General features: G+C 36.1%; 1 protein-coding gene across 2 annotated transcripts; it reads right to left on the bottom strand.

Annotated features, from left to right (window-relative positions):
- Positions 1–399: 399 nt before the first annotated feature.
- LOC125231254 lies at positions 400–3,532 on the bottom strand. 2 transcript variants are annotated; one of them, XM_048136648.1, is made up of 5 exons: positions 3,280–3,532; positions 2,902–3,094; positions 2,342–2,434; positions 1,044–1,171; positions 402–643 (listed from the first exon to the last, which is right to left on the bottom strand). In XM_048136648.1, exons 1-5 carry the CDS (start codon positions 3,490–3,492, stop codon positions 542–544), a joined length of 729 nt encoding a protein of 242 aa, XP_047992605.1. In that variant the 5' UTR covers positions 3,493–3,532; the 3' UTR covers positions 402–541. The 2 variants fall into 2 exon arrangements, with proteins under 2 accessions (XP_047992612.1, XP_047992605.1); XM_048136655.1 differs by lacking the exon at positions 2,342–2,434 and having other exon boundaries at positions 400–643.
- Between the last annotated feature and the right edge of the window lie 9,774 nt (positions 3,533–13,306).

Raw genomic sequence — 13,306 nt, 5'->3', positions numbered from 1 at the left:
TATAATGAGCTTATTATAATTAAGTCGGAACTGCCATAGAGTATCCAACGCTGAAAAGTTAGCACTTATAGTTTAGTCTGTGGTGTCCTAATTGACAGATTACAGTCGACAAGTAGAAAAATGTATTAAAATACTAAAATTAAAATAATGATAATACAAGACATAAATATTTCTTACTTGTCTATCCTTTCGGTGATATTTACTATTCTTTGTACACCGACCAGCTACTTTTTGCTTTATCGGTGTTTCCACATAATAATGTATTGTGGTATGGTGGCGTGAGAAGACACAATTTGTTACTAACTGGACACAGCTGAGCTCAGGCAACATATAAGCGTCCGAGGAAGATGCATTACTTTTTAAATCGATGTGCAATTTTTACCTTTGGGAATAAAATTCATTAAATAATTATATATTGCGGCAGGAAAACTAAATTTTTATTATAATACTCTTGTTTTTAAAGTGATTGTTATTATAAAAAATAATTGAAAACGGCGCAGGTTAAAATGTTTAGCCAATTTTTTCAAATACGTAAGCGCATTTAATCTTTCAATCTCTTGTCGCAAAGTTTAGGAGTTCTTTGAGGTCCACGCAGCTTCACCATCACTTCGGAAACAGGTTTCAGCTTCTCTTGTGTAATAACCTGAAAAACAGTCATTAAAAATACGTAAGTAAGTCAATATTTTGAACCCCATAGTTTATAGTGTCCATAATTCATGATGACGCGAAATCTAACCTATAATATTTATACTAATATTATAAATGGGAAAGTGTGTGTTTGTTTGTTTGTCCGTCCTTCACGGCAAAAGGGAGCGACGAATTGTCGTGATTTTTTAAGTGAAGATAGTTGAAGGGATTGAGAGTGACATAGGCTACTTTTTATCTCTAACTATATATTTATGATAATACAAATCAAAGCACAAGTTTTTGTGAATAAAACGAATTAATATTGTTAGCAATTATTTATATCGACGATATGAAAATTAAACTTTCGTGCAGCTAATTTATACATGCATCTTTGCCAGAGTTAATGATATACATACTGGGCTCTTTTGATATATGACCCCCGTGATGTGGTTTCCCCACAGGACCTGCAGCAGGAAGGGGCCAGTCTCTTTACCGGTCTCGATCATGTGGAGCTGCATCCTCGCTTCATGAGATAGGGCGTGCTCTACAAAAAATGTGAATTGTTTATTTAGTTAAAGCTGCTAGTGTGATGTGGACCTTTGGACCTGACATGGCGCTGAACGGGTTACATTAGGCTAGTTTTAGATATTTACATACATACATACAATCACGCCTGTGTCCCATGAAGGGTTAGGCAGAGCACATGAAACTACTCAAGTTTCAGTGCCACTCTTGGCAAATAAGGGGTTGAAAGAAAACGAAACTGTGACATTGCAGTGACAGATATTTACGATTTTTTAGATATTTACGTTTATATTATAATATAAATACATACATATGTGAGTGTGTTTAGTAAAATGACTCACTTTGTCGGTTACCATTAAGGCCAGAATTTACTTGTATCTTTATATGAATAAACTGACAAAGCGGCTTTATAGTAATTTAAACCATGTATGTTGTGGAAATGAATAAAGTTTTTATCTATCTATCTATCTATAGCAATCGATAATGTGGGACATTTTCCCGTGCACACTCACATATAATCACGCCTGTATCCCATAAAGGGGTAGGCAGAGCATATGAACTACTCAAATTTCAGTGCCACTCTTGGTAAAAAGGGGTTGAAAGAAATCGAAATTTAGACATTGCAGTGACAGGTTGCCAGCCTCTCGCCTACGCCACAATTTAACCCATATCCCAAAGTCGACTTCTACGACACCCACGACACATAATATAAATGATTTGTATTATTTATTTTTAATAAATTGGGTCCAAGTAGTAAGATATATAAATAATTCGTTATAATTTTCATTTTCCTTGTAGGTACAATGCACTGTATTTACCGTTTGTACCGATTTGACAACTATGCTGCATTTTGCATAAGTCATAAGAACGGGTTGTGTTACATCTTAGTACTTTGCACGATAGCTAGTGACACGGGCATATTTATGTTTTCATACAGAAATTTTAGCAGGATCAAACTATGGGTACCACTAGATGACTATTAAAAACCGTGGAAATAGTCATAAGCTTTTAAACACTCAAGAACAAGACTTAATCAACGAAGACAATATAAAACATAAATTATAAACTAAGTATCCCAAATCACCACAGATATCGGTTTTAATGATGTTGGTGCATCATGCTGCATGGCTGATGGAGTGACGATTATAATAATTATAGATTGATGATACAAAAGGATTAAACTACTCACTGACGCTTACAGACACTGGAGCATTCAAGCGTTTCGGGGGCCAATCGCCGGGACGATGGCGAGGCGGAATCGCGAATTCGGATGGTCGATCGGCTGAAGCAATAAAAGCATCTAAACTAAAGGAGCAAGCTCAACACATCTATAAAGCCCAAGCCCAAGAACTACAACTCCTACTAGTATAATAATTAGCAGCAGTCATTCCTTAAGGGCCGATAAAGACGGACTGCAACCTAACTGCAATTTGTATGGCAGCTGCACGCCAACAGTTGGAATAACGTGAAAAAAAAAAACTTCACAGACTTAGTAGATTTCAGTTGTTTCATCAAACTTACTGCCGTATTCGTATTTAATATAGATGTGAGTAAGATGTCACTCCATTAATTCTGAAAAGTCAGTGTAAAAAGTGACGTTTGTTCGATTTTGACTGTCATCTCTGAACCATATCGTACGTAGATATTCTAGATCTTATATTCCACGTATATTAAAGCTTTATTTAATCGCGTCTTCAGTAATGCATATTTTAGACGACAGTATTAAAATTCTCATAATGAAAGACTTACTTATATCGCTCAGGTCGGTGTTTAAAGACAGAACTTGCTGGAAGCAGCCATTAGCCTCCTCTAGAGATTTGGACCAGACGTCGAATGAGTGCTCCGAGTGGTACCGCTGTCTTATGTAGATTCCTTTCTTGTCGAATATATCTTTTGGGTGTGGTGCTATGTGTGTCATGTTCATGAGCCATCGGAGACCGGACTAAAAACGTATTTTAGGGAAAGTCATAATAATTATAAAATACCCATTGGGAAAAAATATTAAGAGATTAAGTTACTACGAATACAAATGCATATTTTAACTATTGAAACCGTAACATACTGGTAGGTACTTAATATTTTTTTGCATTCATTGACAAGACAAAGGAACCTAAAATGCCTACTCACCTCTTCAATCTCACTGAACTCGACTTCATAGCACGGCACCTTCTGTTTGTCAGGAAACATGGCTTCTGGTACAATTGCGACCACATACCACGTTCCTATTATTTTCTGAAGATCGAAGTTAGCGTTGAAACCGTTACATTTTGCACCGTTTCCCGTAGCTTTTACGTGACTTAAGCCAACTAGTAGGAAAACCGTTAACACAATACGGCACATTTTTAATGTTGTATCTTGACGCTGAAGTACAGATCACTAAAGTTTGAGTCGCAGATTGGGGTAAAGGACTATGAAAAGACAGAACGGCTAGAGACGAGTTAGTGAGTTCATAGACTGGGAAAAGAGTACTCACTGCTTTATTATTTTTAATAGTTATTTGTTTTACAAGGGGGCAAAGTTGTATTTTAACACACGAGAAGTAAAATACAAAGTGTTACACAAAACTTTTCCCTTCACTATAGCGAGAAACTACAACGCAAAAAATGCGTTTATCACTGCTTCAGTAGTTATTAAATCATCTTTAAAAACTTTTATATTTTAAAACAATTAATGAATTCAATCAAATTACTTTATTGAATAAAATGAGATGTAAGACGTGTTTCCGACCTATGTCACATATTAAATAAGATACCTATGTCACATAGAATTAATTTGATTAAAACACGAGTTCATCTTGTAGTCAAAGTCAATTACAAATTTCTATGGATAAAATGCGTAGGCGTGCTACGGATGCTACAGGTATTCGTAGCAAGCAGGTTTACGAGAATATCTGCAAAAGCAAGTGCTTTAATGAATAATATTTAAGATAAAAAGCTCTTGCTTATATATATTTAATAGCTTAAATATAAATATAATTTAGTTGTTGAATAATTGTTACGGGCATTATAACTAATTCATTTTTGTCTACATTAGTTTCACAAGCCTTATTTCAATGTCATGTCTATAAGTTTCTAGTGCTAAAATACGACGGTAATTCGAGTAATAAGTAATCAGCGTAGGCAGTAATTCGAGTAACACGATAATCCCTGCGATGACGGCGTGGCACAGTTCACAGGATACCCAATTTACGCGGAAAAGATGAACGGCCGACAAACTGACACATTGTCTCAAATTTAGGCACACTGTCGGATATACGCTTAGTCATACGAGTACCACATACAAAGTTACGAACATTACATATCGTATTTGGTAGATACACATAGGTGTACTTGGTTCGTTCTCAAAAAAGTGGCACCGTCAGGGTAAAGTGAATGGAAAAAAATGAAAATGGTTTTTTGTACCTTTTTGGATTTAAATATGTTTTTGAGTGCATCAATGATACGGAATTTGCGGGAGGGAACGAAATAGTCGTAAAAACGTAGAAGTTATGGCGAGTTGAAATTTTAGACATACAGGAGAAAGTGAATAGACAGGGTAGCAGGGAAAACGTGGCAGGATAAAGAGAGTTTGAATAAAAAAACAAGTTTACCACTAATAATTCAACGTATATCGACTATTATGATTTTGTTAGGATAAAATTTTTTCTTTAAGTAGAAACAAAAGCAAAAAAAAGTGTTTTTTTTAAACAATATCCATTATTTTTTATTCAAATCAGTTGAAGTACAGTAAGTGATATCTGATTATTGTTTTCTGTCACGATGCCTGCTCGTACCAAATGTTTCTTTTTGACCCAGTGTTTGACTGGTAGAGAATGCCTTAAGGGATTATGTACACCATATTGTACTTTTTTATGTGCAATAAAGAATAAATAAATAAGTACCTATAATCACAGTCTTGTAAAACAACAAAGCACATATCATGATTCACAATGTGAGTTGTACTTGTGCGTGTAATGCCTGAAATGGCTTCCCCAGTGGAAGAGTTGGTTCGTCTCCTTGATGTCTCCTTGGTAACAGATGTCAAGATAATGAGGTCAGTATTTAAAATGAGGGCCACTATAGGGCCGGACGGGACGGCGTGCCTTGGCTCTTTAAACATCTTGGAAGTAGATTACGTGGCCACATTGACGACTACCTCCGAGAGAGTATAAATTCTCGTTTTAAGGTGGGCAGACTGTGCCTTTCGAAAAAAGGGTAGTCCAGCTGACTGTCCCTTAGGATACCGTCCCATTGCCCTCCTAGATGAAACTGGCACGATGTTGAGCGCATCATCGTATGTCTCATCTACTGCTGTGCACGCATTTTGGAAGACACGTGCCCAAACATCAGAGATCGGGTTCTGGGAGGAGCGATAGACGCAATTGATGCGCTGCATAAATACAGCGGTCTGGTAGCAGAGAAAAGGTAGGGAGCCATCGCAGTATCTCTTGACATTGCCAATTACTTCGGCTCTCTTCCTTATGTGGTAATAAAATAGGCGCATTGCTTCCACGATGCACCTTTATATTTGAAGATCATCATTCACCATAGGGCATTACCTCGCAGATAGAGAAGTGCTCAATGAATCAGGAGGAAGATGCCTAGAAAGACGAATGGAGTGTGGTGTTCCTACCGGCTGCGCCATGTAAACGTATAGGGACAGGTCCATGAGGCTACGTGCTCAAATCAAGACTGACTTCTTTATTCTTTTTCTTACCCACATGCATATTCATAATAATCATAACCTACCCACAGTTTTCCACAGGGGTCGGTACTGGGTGCCTGCTCTGGAGCATTGGCTTTGACTTGGCTATAAGAGTAGACCAACTTCTCCGCATGATCACCATTTGTTATGCCGATGACACAATAGTAGCCGTGAGGGGAAGAAGGTACCAGGATAATAAGGAGAGCCACAGTGGCAACTGAGCTCACAGTTGGGCGCATTAATTTGTTTGGGCTTGCGGTGTTACTTGCCACGACCGATGACGTGGTTTTCGAGGGAAAGGTTGGCTTCTGCCCGATGAAAGTGATTGCTGCCGACCTAGCCAAAATGATAATCGTTGACGATCGAAATGCAATCTGGTTCTGTCGTGCCTATATGCAAGAGCGATAGGGATGTTGCCTGTTGACGGTGAGGCGGTCCCTCTTACGCCCCAAATTAAGTACTTGGGCTTAAATTCAAACCAAAATTGGTACTCCGAGGAACATTTTATCAAATTGGTTCCTAGCCTCGTCGGAACTGATTCGGCGCTGAGTAGACTATTGCCCAATATCGAAGGACCCAATGCCTCATATCGGCGCTTATATGCGAACGTCATCCGCAGCGTGTATACAAAATTTCAGCTCAGTCGGTTGAATATTTCTGCTTCAAATTGGGTTGCAAGATTTGACCTCAACATACATACAAACATACATACATACATACATACATTGCAAGTTAGTAAAAACCATGTCAAAATAGCTTTTTTTTACTTGTGTTTCTTTATCCTGTCAACAGTCACTTTACCCTGCAGAGTGATGGCAGGATAAAGTTACACAGGATGTAGTGAAAATCCGATTAACTAGATATTATCTCCGAAACTGTTGATAATACAACTGTCATAATTTTAATATAAATAGTTATACTTCAATACAACATTAAAATGTTATTAGTAAAAAAACTGCCGTATTAATATTTTACAATAATCATGCCAGAATAAAGTGGACATACCTGTTACAAACTCCGAACGTCACACTTTGAAAACTTCTAACCACAAGACCGCAGCACCTCACACACAAACCTTTACACCAGCGGCTAGAACCATACTGGCTACGTGTTTTACGTATATTAGGGTCTCAATAAGACTTTCTGTGTGTGAGTGAGGTGCAATACCACGGACGCACAGGATATAGAGAAAATATCGCTGGACAAACTTTGAACGTGAAAATTTGTGTTCAAAAGTAATCGAAACATCCCGTGCAACGTATATTTAAGAATATATTAGTATATTCTCTACAAAAAACGATATTTTAATATCATACAACTGCAATTCAATAATCTATAGAGCAAAAACTTGAGCAGTGTCGCGTTGTGACAAGGCAGGGTACAGTAGAAAACGGTCTTCTTTATTTTTTTTTTACAAAAGTATTATATTTACAGAAAAAATATGTTTTGGCCTCGATGTGTCACGTTAATGCCTACTTATGAAAATTTTAATTATATGTGAAAATTATATATTTCGCATACTTTCTATTCAAAAACGTGATGGCAGGGTACGATGCCACTTTTTTGAGAATTACCCACTTATACAGAGTGGGGCCTGTAACAAAGGCGAAGAATTGAACTGTAGGCTATTCTCCTTATACTGATCAACATTTGTTCAGTGACTTTTAAAAATTATGAAGTCTTTAAATTTTTAATTTTTCATACAAAATAAATATTGGCTTCATTGTACGCCATTTTTGTTGTCATTGACGTTGTCTGTCACACTTTAGACTTAACAGAATTCGCAATACATTACCTCTTAGAAAAAACTTTCAATGGTGATAAAAATCAAAATACAAGTTGTTTTTAAAAGTCACCGAACAAATGTTGATCAGTATAAGGAGAATAGTATTCAATTCTTCGCCTTTGTTACAGGCCCCACTCTGTATAATTGGTTACTTAGGTATCTATCTACCTATTGAAATTGCAAACGGGATTTAAGTAATCGAGTATAAATATGTTTTTCTACTCGTCGACTTTAATCTGTCAATTAGGACACCACAGACTAAACTATACGTGCTGACTTTTCAGTGTTAGAAAGTCTTTGACACTTAGTCAACTATAATATTTCATTACAGTTCATTTTTAGTTAACTGTAATAATTTCAAAAATAGAACTTCATACAAGTTCTTTACTAATTTGCGATACCTGGCAAATTTTTCTGCATCTGAAACACGTTTTTTTTTATCTATCGCGTTATCGACCAATCAGAGACGGTTATTACAAACAATTGGTTGCCAGGTAATTCGATGTTGATACAAAGGTGAACGACGCTATTAACATTAATTTTAACTTGAATGATGATATTTTTCGTCCTTGACTGATGATGAAGATGATGACTCATAGAAAAAGTATTGTATACAATAGTGATATAATTAAGCTTTTCACTCTCGTACCGTACTATTAGGCCTAAACATGGTACTCGACTCAAAAGCTTTGTATTATATCACGATTGTATAAAATACTATTTTAAAACTCCTCAGATTAGTGGTCTCAGAGCAGACATACTTATCAGTTTTAATGCTTACAAATCGTAAAATCATACCTACATTCTGTTTTATAATATTTAAGTTTATTGTTTTGTCGATTCGATCTCCAAACCTACCACATGCGCGTTTAAAATGGCACAGATGAAGAATGACTCATTTCATTAGTATAGTATCTTTGCTTTACGTGATAGTGTGCCAAAACAATATTTTATTTTATTTCAGAAAATCCAAAACATTCCTTTTCTGGGCTGAGGCTGAGGTCATGTAAAATGAATGCTAAGTTATACTGTTATATTATGCTATGCTAGTGACTTGGTATACTTACCTATGTACATACTAACTTTAGTGTCTTTTATACTCAACAGCTAAGGTCCTGGCTGGATGGATTATATTACTTTACTATGCAGATCCTAGTCAAGGCACTTCTACTTGAAATTTTATTTCACTCCTGAAGACATAAAATATTTTATTTCCATTGAGTCTTTTGTTAATATTCAAAAGCCGTAAGAAATCTGAGAATTATCGGATTTTCTTTTAAAATATACGGTCATTGTTTAAAAAGTCAAACCTACATACATTTAGTCGAACAAAAGCAGTAAAAACGGTTTATGGACTTGTTATTGCCGTCAGACGGACAAAAGGCGCAGTGCAAGTGATATACTGACGAGGTTTACAATTGCAGTGGGCGTATCAAATTCTTAGTTGACCTGAAATTATGTTAATATTAATCAAAGGAATAATAGTTAAACGTTTGTCATGGTGGTTTATTCGTTTCTGCTAATACCTGCTTCTAATACCTTATATTATACGCTTGCGTAATCCATGACATATATCCCGTATCCTATACAAGGTTCAATTTTTCAGTTCGAAATCAAAAGTATTTTGCGACAATAATATTACATACCTAGTTACTTAAAGAAAAGTAGTATACTCGTATTATCTTGTGACTTGCACTGCACGACACCCACGAGCAGAGCTGTGGAAACAGATTTTAATGCATCCTATGAAAATTTTCATTCAGAGCTGTCCTCTTTGAACTTAAATATAAATCTCAAATCAGAGCTTTTTGAAGAATGAAACGGAAACTCGAATGTCCTTTTATGAGTTAAAAATATATGAGTAAATATATCCTCTTGGGCAGATAAAAAAAATACCGTTTTTGTAAATAGGTATCAGGTTTGACAAATGCAATTGCAACAATGGATAGCAATATAATACAATAGTAATTCCATTCAACATGGAAATTAAAATAATATAAGTTATTTTGGGCACCTTTAGAAATACCTTACAAAAGAATGTAACCATTATTGAAGCTGTTTAGTTAAAGGGATGGGCAAGACAGATGGCATCAGGTGCCGGAAAGAGATGTCAGTGATTGATTTCGCGTCGGACAACATACGATCACTGCAAGAGCGCAAAACGATTTGTACAGCGTGTCCAGGAAACGATCCTCGTGCTCTTTATTTTGAAATATATCGCGTACCTTTTCAAGAATCTCGGCTTATACGGTAAAATATAGGTGGATTTAAAATGTTATACTTTTTGGAGGTACATATAAAATTTCTAGGTAACAAAAAGGGCTACAAAATAGTTTTACAAATTCCGACCATATGTACATAATTTATGACACATTCTGAATCAAGAGAACTAAGGATCTACATACGAGTGAAAAATAACAAACAAAATCATAAAGAAAACTATGAAAGGAAATATCCCCTTCGCCGAAGGTAGCAAGTTCAAAAGTCACAGTAATATTTCAGGTGGAACAAAATTTAAAATCGCATTCCAAATGCAAATCCCCTGTATCGATGACAAGCATGACGTGTGCTGAGTCCGCGTGAGGGGCGTTCCACTCCGCTCGCTTTATGTCTGCTTTATATCTACGCTTTACTATTGTTTATGTGGAAGGGTTGGTGGTTATATTATGTGTTCATATAAATTTTTAATTTTTACTTCATTACAAACTATAAATTCCCGTGTATAATTAATATACGTGTTAAAAAACGCCAAGGAACCCTAGTTATTTACTATTATATCAGATGGAAGAATGATCAAATTAGAATAATTTTTATAGCTTAGCCAACTAATTAAGACTTTCCCACACCTGAAAGTTTCAGTGACCGAAATAACTCAATCTACTTCAAACTTTTAATGGCCCTTAACTGCTGGAATCTCATCTTTGCCCTCTCGCCATGACGAAATTACTGAAGTCTTTTAGCAATAAAATCGCTCATAAAGACCATTTTATAATAGGATCGTAAAGCTTGACTTCTCGGGGATAAGGGTACCTCGGGGGAGTTCTCTAATTTTATGTTTTTTCTTGTATCGTTATCCAAACACTATGAATAAGTACCTACTTAGAGCATCTGGTCCTTCGTAATGCCATCTAAAGTAGGGATGTCACGAATGTCCCATGTGTCACATTCGCGAATGCGAATGCGAATGCGAATATTCAGAATGCGAATGTGCGAATGCGAATGCGAATATCGCTGAATTTCATAAAAAACCAAAATAAAAACCAAGCAATCACCAACAACCCGCTGTAAAAAAATTAAAATGCTTACTATTGGTCAAAATAGTACGAACTTCACGCCGTACGAATTTATCTGCGCCTGCGCGAGTCGACAGTCGACAAGTAGCAATTGGAGCGGCCGGCGCGGGCGAGGAACAAGCTGCGACTTGCACAATTCGCATTCGCAAAACATTCGCATCGTTTGAAGCGAATGCGAATGTCAATGCAAATGTTTAAAAGAATGCGAATCTTTCGCATATGCGAATGCGAATGCAAATATTCGTAACATCCCTAATCTAAAGACTACACATCAATAAGAAAGGTACCTGTATTCTCAGTAAGTATAAGCGTAAACATCTTGCGCTAGAATCATAGTTGATTTATTATCATTGAAGATGAGCATGTTAACATTATTACAACAGAATTGAGCGTCAGTCATCTGACCCAACGCAGATCTTTAGGCATCGTCATGTACATTAGCAATATAGTTATATTGACGCCTCTTGAGAACCTTCAGTACCCGTTTCTTAAAGAATCTCATACCGAAGCGCAAAAACCATACATAATGAATGATGATGTTTGCTGAGTCCACGTAAGGGGCGTTCCATATTTTATTGCTGAATTTGTAAAACAAACAATATGAAAATTCATAATGATTCAAACTAATTCTACCTGTTCAATAGGACGCAAAATTACGTGTTCTTAGACAAAACAAATTCCTCTCATTCACTACTAGTCACCCATAGCACCCAATTACCACGGTCAGCTGATCACCTTTGACTCCGTTCTTCCCGGCTTCCGGCAGATTTTTCATTAACTCAACCGCACGGGCGATTGAAAATCGCTCTTGCGATTAATTAGTCGTCGCGTGCGAGGGCGCTTTTGATTACATTGATAATTGTTTTTGGTATTTGGCATATGTAGGGGTTGTCTCTTATTGACTGTCTGTGGCCGTAGGCTGGTATTCTTTTAGAATCTGTAATTGACTATGCATGTAATTAATACTTTGGTGTTACAATCACAATCGTTTTATTTTATGTCTGGTCTCTGATGTAAATAATTATCACAGTCTTATTTGATGATTTATATTATACATGAAGCAAAATATGTTATCAAATATCACGTATGCACTTACGTGATTTTAACTATTGCATTTTTTATATATAACACTAAAAATGGCTAACAGTTAAATGAAATCCAAAATTCATACTGCAGTTATTTCCATACCTTTGTTTTTCGCTATTTTATATTGTTATTTTTATGGCATCAACCGTTGGCACAAATAAAATAAATAGTTAAAATAGTACTTAAACATCTTTGTCCGTAGCAATTTAGAGCAATGGTCCAATGAAGGCGAATCGTTAAATTTAATGCATACTAACCTGGTGCTATAAAACCGAGTTAATCTCAATACACCGATAGCGCTTATTATCCGTAGGGACGCGCGCCTGATCTATCGATATCGATATTTTCAGATAAGTAGTACATCAAATTGTATTTTTTATTATCAATCTGTGGATTACTCTTTATTGTTTATATTAAAAATATTTGTTCAGGAAATAATTAAGTATAATATTACGCTAACCATAGGAAATAAATAAGTATTATATTAGGTACCAATACATTTCCTTTCCAAAATAATTTTGCATGTGTGAACATCATAGTATTTTCACGAACAATTGAATTTAGTTACTTAGGTACTTGATTTGTGTTTGAAAAACAATGTTAGATAAAACTGCATTGTTACGAGTGTTACGACACTACGCCCGCAGTTTTGATAAAGAACAGTAAAGAAATAATGTTTGTTTGCCTTGCAAATATTTTTTCTGAATATGTGCTGCAATGTGTAAAAAACGATGGTAGCCTAGCGGTAATTACGTGCGAATTTCGTTCCGGAGGTCGCGGGATCGAACCCCGGCTCGCACCAATGAGTTTTTCGGAATTTATGTGCGAAAGGCATTTGATATTTGCCAGTCGCTTTTCGGTGAAGGAAAACATCGTCAGAAACCGGACTAATTTCAATATGTGGGTTAGCAGTCTCTTTCGTAAAAACTAGTGCCTATGCCAAATTTTTGGATTAGTTGTCAAAGCGCACCCCAGGCTCCCATGAGCCGTGGCAAATGCCGGGATAACAGAAGGAGGATGATGATGTGCTGCAATGTGTATATTTATATGTGTGTTTTTGTTAAGGATGTTTTAACGTAACATAGGTACATACAAAGGCTGTCTATATATACATTATGTTGTGGGTACTTAGATTTATTATATAATACTAATATTTAACAGAAAGCATCCATGGGACCATGACAAGAAAAAATATCTGTGCTCATCGCACAAACAAATTGTTCGAACCTAGGACATAGCCTTCAGAGGCCTCGAGTACTACTTTGATACAAAGTATTTATAAAAAAAAAAATGTCTCTACTGCGAC

This window comes from Leguminivora glycinivorella, chromosome 1 (genome assembly GCF_023078275.1).
Source record: "Leguminivora glycinivorella isolate SPB_JAAS2020 chromosome 1, LegGlyc_1.1, whole genome shotgun sequence".
NCBI lineage: Eukaryota > Metazoa > Arthropoda > Insecta > Lepidoptera > Tortricidae > Leguminivora > Leguminivora glycinivorella.
Note: the sequence above shows the minus strand (reverse complement) of the source record. Positions and strands in the feature narration are given on the sequence as shown.

Coding starts and splice junctions, on each gene's coding strand:
- LOC125231254 (XM_048136648.1), bottom strand. CDS start 3,492: ATGTGCCGTATTGTGTTAACGGTTTTCCTACTAGTTGGCTTAAGTCAC. Junction 3,095..3,279: donor AGTTCAGTGAGATTGAAGAG/GTGAGTAGGCAT, acceptor ATACGTTTTTAG/TCCGGTCTCCGATGGCTCAT. Junction 1,172..2,341: donor TCCAGTGTCTGTAAGCGTCA/GTGAGTAGTTTA, acceptor CATTTTTTGTAG/AGCACGCCCTATCTCATGAA.